Below are 22,402 nucleotides of genomic sequence, written 5' to 3'. Positions count from 1 at the left end.
ATGCATGCGCCCCCTTGTGCATCTGGCTTATGTGGATCTTAGAGAGTCAAACCAGGATCCTTTAGCTTTGCAGGCAAACACCTTAACAGCTAAGCCATCTCTCCAGCCCAACTCATATATTTTTTTTCATTTTTTTATTAACAACTTCCATGATTATAAAAAATATCCCATGGTCATACACTCCCTCTCCCCTTTCCCCTTTGAAACTCCATTCTCCATCATATCCCCGCCCCTCTCAATCAGTCTCTCTTTTACTTCAATGTCATCATCTTTTCCTCCTATTATGATGGCCTTGTGTAGGTAGTGTCAGGCACTGTGAGGTCATGGATATGTCTAGGGGACCACGTTGTAAGGAGTCCTGCCCTTCATTTGGCTCTTACATTCTTTCCGCCACCTCTTCTGCACTAGACTCTGAGCCTTGGAAGGTGTGATACAGATATTGCAGTACTGAGAATTCCTGTCACTTCTTTCTAGCACCATGATGCCTTCTGAGTCATCCCAAGGTCACTGCCATCTGAAAAGAGAAGATTCTCTACCAAAAGTGAGAGTAGCATTAATATATGGGTATGAACACTAAGAGAAGAGCTTACTGGGCAGTTTGGTAAGCATAGTATATACATTTAGCCAGACATTACACCCCTAGGGCTCATGACTACCCCTGTTGTAGGTTTTCAGTATCAGGGGTGTATTCCCTTCCATGGAGCGGGCCTCCAGTCCAATTAGAGGGCAGTTGGTTTCCACCATGACAGACGTGCCACTATTGCACCCGTTGGCTCATCTGGCCTGGCTGCCCAAATATAAGGCTTGCAGTGTCCACTGTTGCCACCTCATAGATTTTTTTTTCTTTTCACAATTTTTATTAACATTTTCCATGATTATAAAAAATATCCCATGGCAATACCCTCCCTCCCTCCCCGCACTTTCCCCTTTGAAATTCCATTCTCTATCATGTTACCTCCCCGTCTCAATCACGGTAGTTACATATATACAATACCAACCTATTAAGTACCATATATTTTATAAGAGCTTGTAAACTTGGTTTTCTGGCAACCTGGCTGGAGGAGATGCCACTGTTGGTGGATCCTGGGGTCCAGACCTAAAGTGTCATTGGGGGTGGATATGATTTCCAGCCCAAAGTTATGCAGAGCAGTCTGAGCTCTGCCTGGGTCCTGCTGATGACTGCCAGTTCCCTGATGTTAGCTGTTGGGTTCCTTTGTGCTTGCTTGTGGTGCTGGCGGTTTGACTGTGTCTCTCTGCTTGGGTCCGTGAGAGGGAGCCAGCTTCTTCCACCACTGCTGGAACTTCCCTTTGGATCTGTCAGCTTCAAATAAACTCTTCTTCCCCTAAACAGTGTCCGTTTAGAAGTTCATACCCTCAGTGTGGAGCTGACTATGGCAAACAAGTTTTATCAAAGTTACCAAATAGCTAAGAAACACAACTTAGAGGAGGAAATATTTATTCTGGCTCATGGTTTCAGAGGTGTTTGTCCATGGATGACTGGCTTCATTGTTTTGGCTCTGTGTTGAAGTTGAGCATTATGATGGGGAGATTGGACTTCTGATAAACAGTTTTGGATTTCTGATCTTGCTGGAAAGTGGAAAGATTTAAAAACCAAAATTAAGTTAAATTAAATTAAAAAAGAAGAAAGTGAAAAGGTCTGCATTCCTTCAAGGTAAAAGATGGTTATTGTGGAAGAGGGGGTGCTTCCTTTATCCATGCCATGAGTACTTGTGTCAGCATCATATCCACCAGGTCTGCTTACTTGGCTAAGTTTGTAACCTCTGCCCTGCAGCAAAGTAGGGCAACAATAAGGGTTACTGTTGCTGAGGACTATTAAGTAGCAGGCGTGTCCTAGCTACTTTTTCAAGGGCCTACTATATTCCAAAGACTTCTTTAGGAATCTGGAATATACAGAGAATAAAACATAGGTATCATGTGGACCTTACATTTTAGTGGCAGGTAGAAGAGAAATGTTCAGTAAGTAAATCACATAGTATATTAGAAGGTAATAAGTTCTATTTCTTTCTTTCTTTTATTTTTTCGAGGTAGGGTGTCACTCTAGCCTAGGCTGGCCTGGAACTCACTATGTAGTCTCAGGGTGGCCTTGAACTCATGGTGATCCTACCTCTGCCTCCCAAGTGCTGGGATTAAAGGCGTGTGCCACCATACATGGTCAAGATTTTAAATTTTTAAAGAGTCTTTTTGTTAAATTTATTTATTTATTTACTTGAGAGAGAGAGAGAGAGAGAGAGAGAGAGAGAGAGAGAGAGAGAGAGAGACTGGGTGTGCCAGGGCTTTCAGCTGCTGCTAATGAACTCTAGATGCATGTGCCACCTTGTGCATCTGGCTTATGTGGGTCCTGGGCAATTGAACCTGGGTCTTTGGGCTTTGCAGGCAGGTACCTTAACTGCTATACCATCTCTTCAGCCCCTAATTTTTTTTTTTTTTTTTAACTGTAGAGCAAAAAAGGGAAATTGCTATTTCTAGCACAAGGCAGGTTGTGATTTTAACTGAGATGGTCAGGCTAGGTATACTTGAGAGACCTCAAGGGAAAGGAGCTAGTCCAGTGCATTTATTGGGAAGTGTGTTTTGGGCAGACAGAAAAGCTAAAGGAAAGGTATAAAAGCAGGTAGGTGCATGTCTCATGTGTTTCTGGAGAGCAAACAAATGACTGGCTGGAGCAGTGTGAAAAAAAGGGAAACTAAGGAGTGTTTACAGGCTAAGGTCTGTCAGAATGCAGTAGTCCCTGTGGCCCTTAGGAAGGTCCTAGCCCTTGCTGCTGATGATATGGGGAACCACCACAGAGTTTGAGGCAAAACAGTGACCTGATCTGACTTAGAGTTTTAATAATCACACTGCTACTCTGCTAATGCTGGATTGTAGGAGGAATGGAGCCAATGATGGCCGAGACTTGTTCCCAGGCTTTTTTTTGCAGTACTCAGGAGGAGGTATGAATCACAAAGTTAGCTGGTGATAATAGTGGAAGTCAGCATGTGCTTGATGATAGTCTACATAATCTCTTCATAGATTAGAAATTAAATGTCAAAGAAAGAAGCCAGATCAAATCCCTCAGAGTTCTGGCTTGAGTCACTGGCAGGATGGAATTGTTATCTGAAATGAAGAAAGTGAAGAGATTTCAGGTGGGATGTCAAGAATTGGGTTTTGGACCATGTTGACCTTGAGATGTATGCATGTTGGAAAGCTGATGGAAGTTTTAATTAACCTGTTAGTATCCTGGAGTTCAGGGGACATGATTGGCAGCAAAACACCTTTCCTCTTTGTTCACTTTCACAGTTTGAAATCATATATCATGAGTGCCACATGCTTCCATGTATGATGGATCCAGGCAAGTAGTGACGATGGGGGCTGTGGTGGACTTTTGGGGCTACCTCTTTATTCATGATCACTAAACATACGTGGTCTTAGTTCCAGTGCTGTATTCTACCCGATTTAGGCATCATTGCTTTAGCTCTGTCCTGTATATTGAGGTTTTAACCAGTCTTCTATCTGGGATGCTTTAAAAACTTGAGGGGTTGGAGAGATGTCTCAGTGGCAAAGGCATTTGCCTGAAAAGTATAAAGTGGTGCATACATATGGAGTTCTTCTGCAGTCACTGGAAGCCCTGGCATGCCCTCTCATCCTCTCTTCTTGCAAAATATTATAAAAACAACAACAACAAAAAGAATCAAGTTAGCACTCAATACCTGGGGCTGCTTTTTCTCCCATGCCACTAAGCCAATGTTCAGACAGAGTTTTTCAAAGGCTCTTTCTTCTTCCCTTCTCATTGCCTTTCTAGGCATTTTGTCTCTCTTAAATTATTATTATTTTGTTTTTCGAAGTAGGGTTTCACTCTTGCTCAGGCTAACCTGGAATTCACTGTGTATTCTCAGGGTGGCCTCGAACTCATGGCGATCTTCCTACCTCTGCCTCCAGAGTGCTGGGATTAAAGGCATGCACCACCACACCTGGCTCTCTTAACTTCTTTGAGACCACTTAATATGAATAGTAGGAATCATATACTGAAAAATACTGTATTAGGGAAAATCCTATGGTAAGATTTCCAGTAGGACTTTTATGCTGAAAAAAAAAAAAATACTGTAGCAAGAAAAATCGTAACCTCAGATTTCCAGGTTCCAACAGCTAGGCACATTTTGCAACTGTTTTAAGAAATTCTTACCTACTCCGCCTTAGCTCAGGTTACTGTTCCCTGAAAGGTTATCGCTGGGGAACCAAACTTTCTTTCCTCAATTCAGTTTAATCTGCAGATGTAGCTCCAGGTCCGAAGAATCGAGCTCCATGAATAGAAGTGGCAAGCTCTCCTCCAGTGCCAACCTGGGCGACACCCTCCGAGACGCAGGTCAGGGAGGTCCCTGGACAGGTATTCCCGGCCATCCTGCTTTGTGCGGGTGCACGGCCTTCCGCCCGCGTCCCGCCCCGGCGCGGGGGCTGCGGGCTGCGGGAGCTGCGGAAGCTGCGGGCTCCGGGCTCCGGGCTCCGGGCTCCGGGCTCCGGGCTCGGCCCCTCCCCGGGGGCGGGGTCCGCCCGCTGCTGAGCCCGCCTCCCGGCTGCGCACGGCGACGGGCCGCGGTCACGTGAGCGCGGCGCGGCGGGGGAGGGTCTCTGGTTCCGGGCGGCGGAAGGAGACGCGGCCGCGTGAGGACGAGGCGATTTGAAAACGCGCTCGGGGAGCGGGGGACGTCGCCCCGCGCGCTCGTGCTCGCCCTCTTCCTCGTCGCCTCTGCGTCCCGGTCCCGGCCGGGCTCCCCGGTGAGCGGCCGCCGCCCTTGGGGTCCGCGCGCGGCCCGGGCGGCCGGGGACTGGCGGGCGCTGCGGGGTCGGCGGCGGCGCCCAGGCCGGGCGGGGGCGGGCGGAGCGCGCTGCCCCGGCGCCCGCGGGCCTGCGAGGGTGGCGGGCCCGGGTGCATGGCCCCGCTTCCCCGAGTGGGCTCGTCCGCGGGGTTCCCCCGGGCTGCGGCGCCCCACAGGCCCTGCCGCCGCCGCGCTGCCCTCCCGGGCCCGCCGCCACCCTGCAGACCCGGCCCCGGCCCCGGCCCCGGCCCCGGCGTGGTTCCTAGCCCGCCACCCCCTGGCCCCCGGGGACTGGGAAGGAAGTCGTGAGAATCATCGAAGGCCACCTGCCGTGTGCTTGCTCGCTCCCGGGTTTGCTAGGGTGGCGGGAGATGTCGGAAACGCGGGGAGGTCATCGTAGTGGTTGGCTGGCCGGCCGACGGGTTGGTTGGCTTTCGTGCAGCTGAAACCTTAATACGCCGGCGTTGGCTGTAAGACCTGCGGAAGGACTGGGCGAGCTTCGGTGCTAGGATGATTTGAGACCCGCCACAAGAGCACCGATGTCGGGAGAGCTCCGTCACTGAGGCTGGCACTGCTCCCTGTGCTCAAAGCCTACGAGTGGAAAAGGGGCTTCGTAGAACTGGCTTGCTGTGCTGTGGAAATCTTTCAGTAAAAATAATGGCCAGTGCAAATAGAACTTGAAAAGTTCCAAATAGAAAATGCTTCTTCTGTTCTGTAATTATTTTTCAGATTTAACAGACGGTGAAGGACAATTAGTCTTCATAATGTTCCTGGTTTGTATGGGAAACACTATTGAGATTTTCATCAATTTAGGGATATGTAGTTTATTTGGCAGCCTAATGGGCAGTAGGGCTTGACAGGAGACCCATCAGGAATCAAAGAGGTTGGACGAAGCCGGGTGTGGGCGTGTCCCAGGATTAATGTTCTGTGCTAACTTTCATCTCTGGTAACACGAGTGGCAAAAGTAGGAAAAGCTCACAAAGTGTGCTTGCTTAATGAAAACTAGTTTTGCATTAGAAGAGGCCAGGTGTGTATCAAGGACTTTTCTTTTGAGGCCTTGTAGGGGTAACTAGAGTTGTAGGTTGAATGAAAACTCGAGATTGGGAATAAGAGCAAGGCATTTTGCCTCTGTCTTACTTCACATTAAGTCATTGTCTCTAACAATGCTGATTGTGCAACTTAGTCACAATGGATCTCAGAATAACCCGAGTTACAAACCTTTTTGAGCCACATGATTAAATGGGGTTAGTACCATTGGCCTTGCTTGGTTTTGTGAGGCTTGAATGCCTCACAAAATGTACACAATGTTTCTATTTTGCATGGTATGTATTGCTCCTGAGACTGTAACATGCGTGTTTGTGCTTTAGCATGTTTATATAGTCATGCCGTACAGAATTCTACGAGTGACAGTCATGAATCATTTGCTTCTTTAATCTGTCTGATAAGAACTGTGAAGTCTAGCTATTACCTCCATCTTTCCTGTAAGCAGAAACTGAGGCACAGTGCTTAAGTACTGCTATTCATTGGCAGAGTTTGGGGAAGAGTCGTATCATACTGGTACTAGAAATAGCTTTTTTTTTTTTTTTTTAAATTGAGATGGCATTTTGCTATGTTGCCCAGGCTATCTCAAGTTCCTGGGCTCAAGCTGCCTTTCTGCCTCAGCCTTCAGTGTACTTGGGATTAGAAGCACTTGTCACTGCTTGGTTTTGGAATTGGCTCTTATTGTGCTGTGTAGCCAGCTCCTAGTCCAGGTACCTGAGGTACAATCAAGTGAATTTGGCTTTTGATTCTTTGTGCTTGGGGCTGAAACTTGAGCAGTTTAGTTTTGCACCGGCCATTATTTAAATCTTAAATTGGAGGTTAACCTTTGGGAAAGAGAGTCGCAGAGGATGAGTAGGACCATATTTCAAAGGACTTAATGTGTCATGGTAAGGATATGGGAAGAACAGCTGCTCCTGATGGATCCTTGGTCAGAGCTGTGAAGACCAGATTAAAGAGTAGACACGCTAGAGACAATTGGATAGGGTAGAAATACAGGTCTTATCAAAACTAGTAGCCTAGGCCTGGGGTAGGAGGCACATAGACCAGAAATCTTTAGTGGGGCTGTTAGTTGAAAGAATGTGGTGGAGTAGGAAAGTGCACAGTGGCTTGGTTATCCTGAGTTCTGTATTCTAAACAGTGGCCAGTAGTCTGTTATTTCTCTTTTATGCTGCTTTTTATCTTGACGGGGGGGGGGGGGGGGGGGGGGGTGGTTCTGTTTTCTCTTTATAGCTGGCCTCAACTTCTGTGTGTGCCTGCCTTCATTTCTGTCCTCACAGGCTCTTGCTCCACTTGAGCTTCACCTTGCTTTCCTGAAGCTAAAGAAATGTCTTCTACTCTGTGCTATGTTCCTAAATCCTGTCTGTTTTTAAGCACCTAGCTTTTATCTGTGAAACTTTCCCTAATTGTTACCAAACTGTATCAAGTAATAACATTTTTTAAGCTTTGTTTTTGCTAAAGCGTCTTTCGGGTCCTCCAAAGGCTGCGAGCTTCGCAGCAGATAGATGATGTATCTTTATGTGTCTGCTGCTGTCTAACACAGAAAGAAAAAAACATTTCTCATTGCTTCTGTGTTGTGTGTTAGACACAATGTTTAGGGCCCAAAAAACCTTGAAAACCAGGAACAAGATTGCTTCATTGACAATGACACCTTTACAATGTGTCTCAACCAAGCTGATGTTTTTATGTGTCTCGGTGGTATTGGCCATCTAATATTTTGTTCCTCTGGCATAATAGCCACTGTTAACCATAATTCTTGGTTCTCCTTGAGATGTTAGAGTATTGTGAGTGTTGGAAACTAATACTTTTTTTTCTTTAAAAAGGAAAGCAATGTTTTTATATACATCACTTAGCCTTGTTTTACCCATTTTTAAAAAAATTAATTCTTTCCAATACAGTATTGAAGAATGACCAAAAAAAGGAAACGCCAAGATGATTTTCAAAAAGTAAAATTAAGAGTCGGTAAAAAGAAGCCCAGGCTAGAAAATGCTACTGCTACAAATTTTAAAACAAAGGCTATACATTTGCCAGAACAACTTAAAGAGGATAGAACACTTCCAACAAACAATAGAAAACTTAACATAAAGGTAAGCTGTAAATCTTGTTTTGTGAAAATAAGACTTTTCTTTGAAATTATGTAGAATGCTAGTTTGTTTACAGAGTTGTAGCTGTTTAAGAGTAAATGATTTGCCTCAGGATCAAGGGGTTTATTGATAGATGATGTTTGGTCTCATATTTTGCCTACATATGATCTTAGTTGTCTTACCCTTCCAGAAAGGTTTGCTGAACTAAACTCCATAGTGATTTTTCTTTAGTATACTCAAATTACTTCATATATACATGTATGCATTAATTTGGAAATAATTCTTGTATTCACATTGTTTTGTATGGTATATCAAATTTTTGTTGGATAGTTTCCAGCTTTTTCTGTAGCTGATTAAGATAGGATCCTATAATGCTTGCTTTTGAACTCATGTAGCACATCATTTATTATTGGTTCATGCTGTAGGTTGAGTATCCCTCCTCTGAAATGCTTGAGATCAGAAGTGTTTTGTATTTCACATTCTTTTAGATTTTTAAACATTTGCTTATGTATTATGAGATATAATTTGGGGAATGAAATTGTCAGATAGTATTCTCTGAATAAGACACACCACTTGTGAAAAACCATGTAATAGACAGAAAAGGCCTATTAAGTTAGGAATGCATAACTTCACTAACCCTTATGGTTAGTACCTAGTAGGTCTGCATCAAATGATGATGTTGATTGCTATCACTTTAAATCATACAGTGTCGACCTGTATATGTTTTTTTTTTTTTTTAGTTGAAACTGAAAACTATGTAATGTTTTCAAGGTAAAATATTTTAAAGATAATGTTTCTGATCTTAGGAAAAGCTGTATAACATTTGAAAAATGCTTACTGATGCATTTTACACAGGGACTTGAGCTGATTAGCGAAGTTTAGATACAATGTTTATTTTAAAGTGATTATGTAATGGATAGGCATGTTTACACCCAAAAATCTATTTTTATTTACAGGATTTGCTGTCACAGATGCATCATTACAATGCTGGGGTTAAACAAAGTGCTCTTCTTGGACTAAAAGACCTTTTGTCTCAGTACCCATTTATAATTGATGCACACCTTTCAAACATATTAAGTGAAGTGACTGCTGTGTTTACAGATAAAGATGCTAATGTACGATTAGCAGCAGTTCAGCTTCTTCAATTCCTGGCCCCCAAAATACGAGCTGAACAAATTTCTCCATTTTTTCCTTTGGTAAGTGCCCATCTCTCTAGTGCCATGACTCACATTACGGAAGGAATTCAGGAGGACTCTTTAAAAGTTTTGGACACTCTGCTGGAACATTACCCAGCTCTAATTACTGGCCGTAGCAGTATATTGCTTAAGAATTTTGTAGAACTCATTTCTCATCAGCAGCTGTCCAAAGGACTGATAAATAGAGACAGATCCCAATCCTGGATACTTTCTGTAAATCCTAATCGGAGACTCACTTCTCAGCAATGGAGGCTGAAAGTCTTAGTGAGACTGGGTAAATTCCTTCAGGCCTTGGCAGATGGATCCAGTAGGTTGAGAGAAAGTGAAGGACTTCAGGAACAAAAAGAAAATCCCCATGCCACTAGCAACTCCATTTTTATCAACTGGAAGGATCATGCCAACGACCAGCAACACATCCAGGTTTATGAAAATGGGGGTTCACAGCCAAATGTCAGTTCACAGTTCAGGCTACGGTAAGGATTTCAGTTATGTCCACACTCAGTTTTCCTGTATTGAATTCTGACTGCTGACCATTAATGGCTAATGGTGGGAAGATATGAACTTGTCTTTCTTAGTTTTCATGATGAGTTTATTTGATGACTCCTGCTGCAAGGAGTCATTTGAAAATATTTACTTGGAGCAAAGCCTAATTGGAAGTAAAATGTGAACATTGATGTTGGCTTTGTGATTTTAGAATTTTATTTTTCTTACTAGTCTTGATCAATGTAATTGCCAATTTATAGTGCTTCATTTTACTGTATACTTAAATTAAGCAGAGGACAAAACACTTTTTTAAACGTTAACTTTTTTTATTCTTACCTTTCCTTATTATTAGGTACTCAGTGGGAGGAGTAGGCATTGTGGATGAAGGCCTATCATCTACTGAAAGCCTGAAGGGTTTTATTGAAATAATAATTCCATTACTGATTGAGTGCTGGATTGAAGCTGTGCCTCCCCAACTAGCTGCTTCTGTTGGAAATAGTGTGGAGCGGGAGCCTCTGCAGGTTATGCAGCAAGTCCTTAACGTTATTTCCCTTTTGTGGAAACTCTCTAAACAACAGGATGAAACCCATACATTGGTGAGAAATAAATGGGTTCTTTGTTGTTAGTAGAGCCTTTTGTTATAATTGGGAAGATTAGAAATTAGCTGTTATTATCAAATGAGAATGTGTTTTCCAAAGATTACTCAGAGTTCAAAGGTAAATTTGTTTCTTTTGCACAAAACTGTAAAACAGTTTTATGGGGCTATTATCTCTGAATATATTGTTTTTTCAGTGAAATATCTAGAAAATTGTTTGATGCTATTTGTTTTTTGTTAGGTATAACTTATAGTAGTATTAATTTATGCCAGATTGATTAAGCAAGAGTATTTGGAATGATTCTAACAGGATTGAGAAAGTTGCTTGTTAGTAGTCTATTAGTTTGTGTAATGTTGTCAAGTATCTCAGCAGAGGACCCAACTGAAGACCTGTAGTAAATGTGGTATATAGATCATGCTACACTATGTGGTGTAGATATGAGGTAGAACAAGCTGTAATGTTAAACTGATGATAGATTAATATGGTAACACAGTCAATCAACTGCAGGAGCTTTATTTTAAAGCTTGATGCATCTGCTCTACAGAAGAGTTCTTGTAGGACTTTTGGCTCAGCAGATGTGAATCCTTGAAGTTGCCTATGAACACAAAACTGAGCAGGCAGGCCTTTTTATTTATTCAGTCTTTTCATTTTGAGCTGCAGCTTAGGATGAGCCTGCTACATAAGGTAAAACTAAGGGTAAGCAGTATTTGATAATTTTGAAAAGCATTATGGAGGTGTACTAAGGTATTTAAGGACTATTCTATCACTGTTAGCCAACCAATTCCTTATTATAAAGCAGGGTTTATGTCAAGTACTATTTCCAACTTTAGGCTAATGTAAGTGGTGGAATATATTTAAGATTGGCTAAAACTCTGGGGTTGAGTCGGTTGTATGAAAATGCATTTTTTGGCAAGATATTTCTCATTTAAAGTGGGTTTACCAAAACTTACTAAGTCAAGAAACACCTGTATTTTCATTTGAAAGACAAGATAAAATGAAAGTAATAATACTTAATATAGGCTCTTGAGTATGAGTCTTACATAGGAACATGAATCAACTATGAATTCTTTCTTTTTTTTTTTGAGATAAGGTCTCACTATAGCCCAGGCTGACCTAGAATTCACCTCAAACTCATGATGATCCTCCTACCTCTGCCTCTTGAGTGCTGGGATTAAAGGCATACACTACCATGCCGGCCAACTATGAATTCTTTATTTTATTTTATTTTTTGGTGTTTCAAGGTAGGGTTTCACTCTAGCCTAGGCTGACCTGGAATTCACTATGGAGTCTCAGGGTGGCCTTGAACTAACTGCAGTCCTCCTAACTCTGCCTCCCGAGTGATGGGATTAAAGGTGTGCACCACCATGCCTGGCTGAATTCTTTGTAGTAATATTTGTATTGGATAGATTACTAGGAATAAACACAAAATAGGCATATACATTGTGCTAGCTTGTGTGGTCTATCAATTAAGTGACACTGAGGAAGGATTTAAGTACTACTTTATTTTTATGGATGACAGGATACTAAGTTTAAAGTATGAAGACTGTAAAGATGAGAAAACTTGAGACACTGTATAAAATTTACACAAGCCGGGTGTGGTGCCGCATGCTTTTAATCCCAGCACTCAGGAGGCAGAGGCAGGAGGATCACTGAGACTACATAGTGAATTCCTGGTCACCTGGAGGAGAGTAAAATCCTACCTCAAAACAACAACAGCAGCAAAACACCAAAAAAACCTTACATGAAAGAGTGGGATATTGCTGGGAATTGAACTACATCTCAAGCCTAAGAACAATATTTAAAAGTGCCATGGACTGGAGAGGTGGCTTACTGGTTAAAGGCACTTGCCTGAAAAGCCAAATGACCCAGGTTTGATTCCCCAGTACCCACATAAAGTCAGATGCACAAAGTGGCACATGCATCTCAAGTTCGTTTGTAGTGGGTAGAGGCCTTGGCGTGCCCATTCTCTCTCCCTCCCTCAAATAAATAAAAAAGTACCTTGCTATACTGAACCATAATAACTTGATTAGAAAGAACTATAAAAATGATACTCATGCATAGTGAAATTAAAAGTCATTTTAGGACTGGAGAGATGGCTTAGTGGTTAAGGCGCTTGTCTGCAAAGCCAAAGGACCTCCATTCGATTCCCCGCTACCCATGTAAGCACCAGGTGGCACATACATCTGTAGTTCCTTTGCAGTGGCTAGAAGCCCTGGTGCGCCCAGGTGTGTTCTCTCTCTCTCTCATTTTCCCTCCCTCAAATAAATAAAAATTTTAAAAAGACGTTTTAATTTGTTTCACAATTTTACTGTTCCTTATTTGTCTTCATTTGTAGGATAATAGTAAAAATACCAGATGGCCTACAAACAGTTTAATAATGAAAAGAAGCGAATAGTATCTCTTAGCTTTAAAGCACAAATCACAGATCATAGGCTGAATTTTAACTTTCCTCTTGGTAACTAATTTTTCTGTTGACAAATGGACATCCTGGATTAGGTGTAGTGTTAGCGTTACTGGTACTGCTTTATGCATTTGTTTGCAGGTATTTGACACAGTTAAGAGACATTTTATTTGGATTCAGGTTTTTAAAAACCTTTTGTAATAATGTGAAGCTATCCGTGCTTCAAAAAGAATGTTGAGGCACTTTACCTCACAGTGGTGATTGAGGAGACCCATCCTTACTAAGGTTGTTTATTTCTGACATAATCTCTGTGTCCTCAAATATTTAGTTGTAGCCAGGCGTGGTGGTGCACGCCTTTAATCCCAGCACTCAGGAGGCAGAGGTAGGAGGATCGCCAGAGTTCAAAGCCACCCTGAGACTCCATAATGAATTCCAGGTCGGCCTCAGCTACATTGAGACCCTACCTCGGAAAACCAAAAAATAAAATTAAATAAAACACTTAGTTGTAAAAATGTAAATACAATTTAACATTTAAATCCATTTTTTATGGTCTTGAATTAATAGTGTAAGGGATAGTGTTGCAGTTACTCACTATGAGAATTTGTGACTTACATTCATAGTTTTTTTTTTTTTATGTGAGAGAGTGATAGAATTGGGGAACCAGGGCCTCTAGCCACTGCAGTAGAATTCCAGATGCGTGTACATGTGCAACCTTGCACATTTGTGTTACTTTGTGTGTTTCTAGACATACGTGTTATCATGTGCATCTGGCTTACCTGGAACCTGGAGATTTGAATCTGGGTCCTTAGGCTTTGCAGGCAAGCACCTTTACCATTAAGCCATCTCTCCATGTCTTATTCCTATTACTCCTTTTCCATGAAAATTAGAATTTGGACCAGTCAGATGCAGATGCAGTCACGGTTTTTTTTAAAGGCATTTACTCTAAGATTAATTGGGCTTATTAACTTAATAACAACTTAAAATTGCTCAATAGTTACACGTGCGTAATGACAAGTTACTGGGTAACGCAGATACAGAACAGTTCCATCACTACGAAACTGTATTGAATGTTGTTGTGCTCTAGAATCCAGTTGTACAAAGGTACTTGTTCTCATGGTGTTTACCATATGATGGAGTTGTTGGCGGTAGGCTAATATGGAATGTCACTAGTAGGAATACATAGTAAAAGAACAGAATAAACTAATGGGGTAAAATAAATGCATCAGAGTTAAAACTTATAACTTCTGTACATATGAAGTTACTTTGTTTAAGTATTTCAAGACATGTTTTAAATCCATTTGGTAGTTATTTTTTTTTTGTTTTTATTTTATTTATTTATTTGAGAGCGACAGAGAAAGAGGCAGATACAGAGAGAGAGAATGAGCATGCCAGGGCCTCGAGCCACTGCAAATGAATTCCAGACGCGTGAGCCCCCATGTGCATTTGGCTAACGTGGCTCCTGGGGAATCGAGCCTCGAACCAGGGTCTTTAGGCTTCACAGGCAAGCGCTTAACCGCTAAGTCAACCCTCCAGCCCCTATTTGGTATTATGCATTGGCAATATTTATATTTGCGTATTAGCCTATAAACTCAAATACATCTTTCTATCATAAATCAAGGTATACTATAAGAAAAACATAGTAATAAAGATGAAATAATGCGGGATGTAAAGAGCATGCCTCGAAGTGGGTAGTGGAGTAGTCAGGCTATCGAAAAATATCCTGGGTGAAGGCTGAGGTGTTTAGATGTAACTGAATGAAGCAGCAAGTCTTGAGACCTGTAGCAAGAATATTCTTGGTAAGGCTCAGGGTCCATTGCAGAAGAGGTGGTAGTACAAATGTAAGAGCCAAAAGAAAGGTACGACTCCTTACAATGCAACTGTCCAGACAGAAATCGGTCTCTATATCCATGACCTTGCAGTGCCTACTAATACCTTCACAAGACCAAAGATGGTGACATCAAAATAGAAAACAGACTAATGGAGAGAGGGAGGAGATATGATGGAGAGTAGAGTTGTGAAGGGGAAAGTGGGGGAGGTGAGGGAATTATGGTTTATTGTCTGTAAGAATAGAAGTTGTCAAAAATAAAATTATACATTAAAAAATAATATTCTTGGTTTAGAGAATAACAGATATAAAGGGACTTACATGAGAACAAGTTTGGCATATTTGAGAACTGGTAAGCAGGCCTGTGCAAGTGTGAGGTACTGTGAAAATGGTAGAAAATGATGGAGACAAAGAGTGATGTGGCTGTATCATGAGGGCCCTTGTTCCTAATAGAGAATTTAGATTGAACCTGAGTGTGGTGAAAGTACATTGATTGAAGGCTTTTGATCTGCATTATGCCTATTTAACTTTAGCCCCTCCCACCCATTGCATTTCTTGTTTGCTGGGACATTTTTAAGCATGATTTATATTTTTAAAAAGATATGTCCATGCTGTGTAGAGAGTTGTCTTTTAGGGCAAGAAGAGAAGCAGGGAGACTAATTGATCAGGAAGGGGTGGTGGTTTAGAGTAGAACGAGAGCCAGTGGCTGAAGTGGTAAGTGGTAGTAGGCAGTGTCAGCAGCATTGATAGTGTGCATTTTGAAAGAAAGAGGGATCAAGAATAATGCCAGGGCTGTGGCCTGAGCTGACTGTAAGTAGAGTTTGGTTTTATTCATGTTATATTTACGATGTCTGTTAAAAATTCTAGAGAAAATATCAAGAATTTTGTTTTTAGAATCTGAAGCTCAGGCAGAAACAGTTTAAGTGCTGATAACTGAGTAATCCAAACATTTAAGTGTCAGGAAGAAGAGAATTCAGTAAATATTAAGCAGGAACAACTAAGCTGTAGGTGACCAACTGCTTTTGTATCATGTCCTATATCCTTGGACCTCATGGTCTGGCAGAATGTTGTGGTTGATTACTCAGAATCGAGTACTGAATTGGAATTAGGAAGATAGTGTTTCATGTGGTAGACAGAGAAGTTAGCAACCCCATCATTATTGTGGTACTATTCACAGTAGCCAACTTAAGGGAAAAGCCTAGGTGCCCATCAACAGAAGATCAGGGGGAAAAGTGAGAATGCACTATGATGTTTTTAAAATAATATTTTTAATAATTTGAGAGAGGGAAAGAGGCAGAGTGAGAGAGAGAGAGAAGGGAGGGAGAATGGGCACGCCAGGGCTTCCAGCCACTGCAAATGAACTCCAGGTGTATGCACCACCTTGTGCCATCTGGCTTATGTGGGCACTGAGGAATTGAACTGAGGTCCTTTGGCTTTGTAGGCAAGTGCTTAACTGATAAGCCATCTCTCCAGCCCTAAAATACATTTTTATTTATGAACAAAAAGAGTGTGTGTGAGCAAGAGTGAATATAGGCATACCAAGGCCTCTTCATATAGCAGATGAGCTCCAGGTGCATGTGCCACTTTGTACATTTAGCTCTATGTGGGAGTTTTTAATTAAGTAGGAGTCATGGCTTTGAAAGAATTACCTCATTGGTTTCAAGCATCATTTTTTGAGTCATTTTTCATATGACTTAAAAGGAATAACCAAGCACCATACGAAAGAGTCAAATCAAACCCAAGCCAGCAGCCTTTTTTTTTTTTTTAATCAATTGCCTGCACTGAGTCATCTTCCCAGCCCCCACAATAAGGAATGAAATTATCATTTGCAGGAAAGTGGATGGAACTGGGAGTTGTCATGTTAAGCATAAGAAATCATACTCAGAAACACAAATACCATTTTTTCTCATGTGTGAATTTCATAGTGAAAAACGACAAAAGTAGAAAATTAGAAGAGCTAGAGGCCAGTGGGTAAAGGAAGGGGGTGAGTTAGTAATGGAGAGATGAATCTGTTCAAAGTATACACTGTATACTTGTATGTATACAAGTATGTATAGAGAAACTCAGATGCTTTTGTACAATTAATGTACTGAAAACACAGCCAGAGGCATTGATAAATTCACTAGTACTTCTAAAACGTGAGGAAAGTACATTGCTTTTTGGAAATGTTAGAAACTTTAAATGGGAAATAATGGAAATTGTTGGTCAATACCATTATGGCCTAAATAGAACATGAGATGGAAGACTTTCTTATAATTCTTAGAAATACTACATTAGTGGTCCAAATTCAGAATTCAGAATTATTAAATCTTATTTACTCTTTTTTTTTAACCTAACAGATGAATGCAAGAAAAGCAGTTATTCATCAAAACAATCTGGGAACAAAAAAACTGGATACTCAGTTTTATTCTGGTTTTAAAATTTACTTACATTTTATATCACTGGCAGAATAGTATTGTGATGGAACATTAATAATTGAATATTGACAAATTGTCAGATTTCTACTTGCAGTTTTATTGGTTATTTTATAGTTCTTTGTGTAGGTTTTCTAATTTTAAATTTTACTTTCGATAGGAGTCATGGCTTCGAAAGAATTACCTTATTGATTTCAAGCATCATTTTATGAGTCATTTTCCATATGCCTTAAAAGAAATAACCAAGCACCGAAGGAAAGAGTCAAATAAAAGGTATTGTGATTATGTCTTTACTATATATCCTGAAATTATTAGAACATAGCTTTAATCTGGAACTTTCTACAGTATGAAGTGTTACTTTCTGAATATGGAATTAATACAGATAGCTGATTTTTAAAAAGTCACTGTAAGCCTTAGGACTAGTATCTTGTGGCCTTTTTAAAAAAATGTTTGTACAAAGTATTTTGTGCTAGATAGATATATCCCATTACATAAATAGAAAGTTACAAAAATTGTTGAGGTATGCATTTTATGTAGGCAGAGCTGTATATTACAAATCATGATTCTAGGTGAGCATCTTCAAGTTTAATTATGCTCTTACTACACATGAAGAAACTGTTAATAAAACTAGTATTATCCTGAAGGAAAAGAGATAACTGGAGAAAACTCAGAAAGGTATGATAATGGATTAGAGGATAGAGTTAAAAAAAAAAAAACCAAAACAAGTCTATAAAGTGTGTAGTGTGTCTGCTTCGAGTGAGAACAAGTTATATGATAAAAGTTGACAAGCAGCTACAAGGGAAAACAGTTGTAGTTTCCCCAGTAAAGGTAACTTGACATTTGTTCTTCCTGTGTGAAAGGAGAGAGACTAGCTTGAGAACCATTGACATTCCCCGAGCATGGCTCAGAGGATTTGTTTAGAATTCACTTTTGATTACTTAATGTAAACAGGGTATTGTGGCAGAGAGAATCAAATAGATTCCCTGCTTTGCTAATGATTTCATTCTAAATCTTAAGCAAGTATGTTGGTTCAGTCATGTGATTTAAAAAAAAAGCACTAGTGGTTTTCAACAGTTTTTTTTTAAAGGTAGTGTTTTACTCTAACCCAGGCTGACTTGGAATTCTCTATGTAGTCTCAGAGTGGCCTTGAACTCATGGCGATCCTCCTACCTCTGCCTCCTGAGTGCTAGGATTAAAGGCGTTTGCCACCACACCTGCCTTAACAAAATTTAATACAACTATGAAGAACTGTTAAGTATTAGACTGAGAAAAAATGAAAGGAAACAGTGATAGTAACTGCAAGAAGCAACTAAGATTTCCTGAACTGAGAAAAAAAGAAAAGGAGGGAAGGAGAGCTAAAATTCTGACCCTCTTAAGAAATGGGTGCTACTCTGTTTGTTCCTTTGCGTTGTAGTCAGCCTCGTGTTGGCATGAACCTCCAAACCAGGCACAACTTATGGGAAGAAGAAGGGATTTATTTGTAGCCTACAGATTCAGGGGAAGTCCCATAATGGCAGAAGGTGGTGGCCCCTCTTACACAGTATAAGCAGAGAGAGAAAAGCAAAAAAGCCACCACCACCTCCACCCCAGCAAGCACACTTTAGGAACACAGGCACAACTCAGGCACTTTCGCATGTCTTATGCTGGAATTCAGATCTGCCCTCAGTGACACACCTTGAGCCAGGTAGCGGGAAATCCAAAAAGCTTTAATAAAACTCCTGAGTCTCTTGGGGGAATTCATTCAAACTACTAAGTCATGTCTTTTTTTTTTTTTTTTTTTTTTTTAGGTAGGGTTTCACTCTAGCCCAGGCTGGCCTGTAATTCACTCTGTAGTTCCAGGTGTCCTCAAACTCACAGTGATCTTCCTACCTCTGCCTTCCAAGTACTGGGATTAGAGGTATGTGCCACCATGCCTGGCCCACCATGTCTTAAACTCAGAGAAGGTTATATCAGGCCAGGTCTCTAGCACTCTGCAAAGGAGGTTGTGATGTTGGCTTAAGCGCCTGGTAATTTTGGTTTTGTGCCAGAAAAACTGCAAATCTGAACTGCTGTGGCTATTCCAATGATTTGCTAATAACCTGCAAAAGACTTAGCAGTTATCATTGGTAGCAGTAAGAAGCAAAAACGGGTCTGGGAAGGAAATGCCATTATCCTGTCTTCTACCATTTGGGATGAAGAATTGTAGGGATGGAGGGTGTTGATGGTGCCACAGTAACATGGAAAATGCCCGAGTCGTGCTTGTGTTCCTAAAGTGTGCTTGTTTGTCAAGTGATGGTGGAGGCTTCTTTGCTTTTCTCTCTCTGCTTGGACCTGTGAAAGAGGGGCCACCATCTTCTGCCACTGAACCCTCAAGGCCCGTGAAGAGCAGAAGCAGTCATGCCCAGGTCCATGCTTTTCATTCTCAGTACAGTTCTGTAGCTTTTCTGTCTGCTGTCTCAACAAGAAGCTATTTGGGTTTGTTTTTACCTTTTGGCTATTGTAGATACTGCTTCTATAAGACATCTCTATGATTTTGTGTGCATCAAAGGATAAACTTTTGGCATTTAAAAAATTTATTTCTCAGTGTATGTATGTGTAAGAGTACATGTGTCAGAAGTTGACATTGGGTATCTTCCTCACTTAGTCTCTACTTCATTTACTGAGGCAGTGTACTTGAACCCAGAGCTTACCAATTTGGCTAGTCTAGCTACCTAGTCGGCTTGCCCCAGGGATCCCATCTCCACCTCTTGAATGCTGGGAGTATAGGCGGCCCAGTATTTACATGGTCTTCATGCTTAGGTAGCAAGTTCCCTAGTCCAAGATGTTGCTATTTTTAAAAATGCGTTAGTTGTCTGTAAGAACTCACTCCTTTATCATGTAGTGATTTATGTGGTGATTATTCTGATAAGTAGAACTAGAGTGATAAAGGCTGGGAACAGATACAGATAAGCCCTGCTTTTGGCATACAAATAACTTGTGTTTATTGCTAACTAGAGTAGTTTTACTAGTTGGAAGGGTCTTCCAGTATGTTAGAGCTTTGAATAATTTTAGCAAGTTGAGATGTAAAATTTATTACAAAACATACCAGAAAAGGTCTGTTTTCTATTTATGGAAGATAGAAAGTTTCTTTTAAAAATAATTGAGGGCTAGAGAAATGGCTTAGTGTTAAGGCGCTAGCCTACAAGGCCAAAGGACCCAGGTTTGATTCCCCAGAACCAATGTAAGCCAGATGTACAACTGGGCGCATGTGTCTAGAGTTTGTTTGCAGTGACTGGAGGCCCTGGTGCATCCATGCTCTCCCTCCTCCCTCTTTCTCTTTATTTGCCTCTCTCTACTGCTCTCAAATAACATATTTAAAAATAATTATTTGAGGGGCTGGGCAGATGGCTCAGTGGCTAAAAGTTTTTGCCCACCTAAGTGTGAGTACTTAAGTTTAGCATCCCAGCACCCAGGTAAAAAGCCTTTTATGGCAGGCCTTTTAAATTCCAGCCTTGCTATAGATGAGAATGGTGACTGAGATAGGAGGCTCTGCTGGAAGCTCATGGTGAGGGTGGGGGGGCTGTGGTACTGGTCCACCTAGCTTGGTAAAAGCAGCAGTGAAGCATGTGAGAGCCTGTCTCAAAGGGTGTGGAGAGCTAGGACAACACCTGAAAGCTGTCTTCTGACCTCCATTTGTGTACCATGGTCCACATTCGTACACACATACACCAATACTTGTTTCTAAAATGTGAGTAAAAATAAGTTTATATAGTATGCAAATAATTACATTTAGGCAGACATACTAACAGATTTGTGTGTGGTTTGTAGTTTCAGTTGATGTGCAGTGAGCTGCAGCCTGAAACATACAATGAAGTATTTAAGAAATAAACAATTCATAAATTTTAAATTGCTTTTTTTCCCCCTTAGCATGTTTCAGTCTCACTGTGTCCTGCTTCCTGCTTGGTCCTGCCTGGGATGAGAATCATTTCTTTTTTCTAATATATCCTGCCCACCAGTCACTTAGTAGCCATTCAGTTATGGAGTCAACTGCCATAGTATTTCAGTATTTAGGTCCAGATAACCCTTAGGCTGGGTCACAGTGCTTATACCCTTCTCATTTCATCTTACATAGTCATTGTATCACTTCATGTCCTCGCAAAAAGTGAATACAGCGCAGTAAGATTATTTTGAGAGACATTCATGTAACTTTTGTAGTATATTGTAATAATTGGTACATTTGTTACTGTTTTCAATCTAAGTTAAGATTATATATGCTCAGGGAAAAATACAAAAAAATATAAGACTTTATATTAATGGTTCAAGCATCTAGTCATGACTGTCAAATGTATGTAAAGCAAACTATTTAATAGACTTGGGTGTTTGGAAGGCATTTCCATACAAATAAAAAAAAATGAACCTGTCAGTTTGAGGAAAACAGTACATTTGTTAATAATGATAAAGTTTGTATTTTTTAAAAAAAATTTTATTTGAGAGTGGCAGACACAGAGAGAAAGACAGATAGAGGGAGGGACAGAGAATGGGCACGCCAGGGCTTCCAGCCTCTGCAAACGAACTCCAGACACGTGTGCCCCCTTGTGCATCTGGCTAACGTGGGACCTGGGGAACCGAGCCTCGAACCGGGGTCCTTAGGCTTCACAGGCAAGCGCTTAACCGCTAAGCCATCTCTCCAGCCCAAGTTTGTATTTTTAACCAAAAATTAATATTTTAGAAAATTGATGTCCATCACTGGATTTAACCCATAAGATCCAGTAGCGTTTTAAAACATGTCCCCACCCCCCATTTTTGTCCCTAAATCTGGAATAATTTACAATATTTTGAATAAAAAATGTCATTTCTTTATTTTTTTTAAAGTATGGAACACTTCACGAATTTGTGTGTCATCCTTGCACAGGGGTCATGCTAATCTTCTGTGTATCCTTCCAATTTTAGTATATGTTATGCTGAAGCGAGCACCATTGCCCTATTTCTTTCTCTTTTTTTTTCCAAAAAAATTTTTTATTAACAACTACCATAATTATTAAAAAAACCCATGGTAATGCCCTCTCTCCCCCCACCTTCCCCTTTGAAATTCCATTCTCCGTCATACCCCTCCCCCTCTCAATCAGTCTCTTTTATTTTGATGTCATGATCTTTTCTTCTTATTACGATGGTCTTGTGTAGGTAGTATCAGGCACTGTGAGGTCTTGATATCCAGGTCCTTTTGTGTCTGGGGGGAGCACGTTGTAAGGAGTCCTACCCTTCCTTTGGCTCTTACATTCTTTCTGCCACCTCTTCCGCAATAGACCCTGAGCCTTGGAAGGTGTGATAGAGATACTGCAGTACTGAGCACTCATGTCACTTTTTTCCAGCACCAATAATACCTTCTGAGTCATCTCAAGGTCACTGCCATCTGAAAAGAATAGATTCTCTACCATAAGGGTATGAACATTAAGAGAAGTGCTTACTGGGCAGTTTGATAAGCATAGTATATACATTTAGGCAGACGTTATACACCTAGGGCTCATGACTACCCCTGTTGTAGGTTTTCAGTATCAGGGATGTATTCCCTCCCATGGAGTGGTCCTCCATTCCAGTTAGA

The 22,402-nt window shown here is 41.0% G+C and overlaps 1 protein-coding gene and 1 non-coding gene across 3 annotated transcripts in view; one reads left to right on the top strand and one right to left on the bottom strand.

Annotated features, from left to right (window-relative positions):
* The window catches only part of Tex10 (testis expressed 10), a 133,739-nt gene that overhangs the window by 78,024 nt on the left and 33,313 nt on the right, over window positions 1-22,402 (top strand). The window contains exons 1-5 of one of the 2 annotated variants that reach the window (XM_045157863.1): window positions 4,629-4,767; window positions 7,745-7,933; window positions 8,887-9,599; window positions 9,962-10,205; window positions 17,006-17,118. In XM_045157863.1, coding sequence (XP_045013798.1) covers window positions 7,754-7,933; window positions 8,887-9,599; window positions 9,962-10,205; window positions 17,006-17,118 — 1,250 coding nt within the window. In that variant the 5' untranslated portion in view covers window positions 4,629-4,767; window positions 7,745-7,753. Of the gene's footprint in view, window positions 1-4,628; window positions 4,768-7,744; window positions 7,934-8,886; window positions 9,600-9,961; window positions 10,206-17,005; window positions 17,119-22,402 lie in introns of those variants that run through there. The other variant, XM_045157862.1, reaches the window with a different exon arrangement.
* Window positions 21,671-21,777, bottom strand: LOC123458225. The gene has a single exon (XR_006635522.1). It is a non-coding gene; the product is annotated as a U6 spliceosomal RNA (small nuclear RNA).

This window comes from Jaculus jaculus, chromosome 1, assembly GCF_020740685.1.
Source record: "Jaculus jaculus isolate mJacJac1 chromosome 1, mJacJac1.mat.Y.cur, whole genome shotgun sequence".
NCBI lineage: Eukaryota > Metazoa > Chordata > Mammalia > Rodentia > Dipodidae > Jaculus > Jaculus jaculus.
Note: the sequence above shows the minus strand (reverse complement) of the source record. Positions and strands in the feature narration are given on the sequence as shown.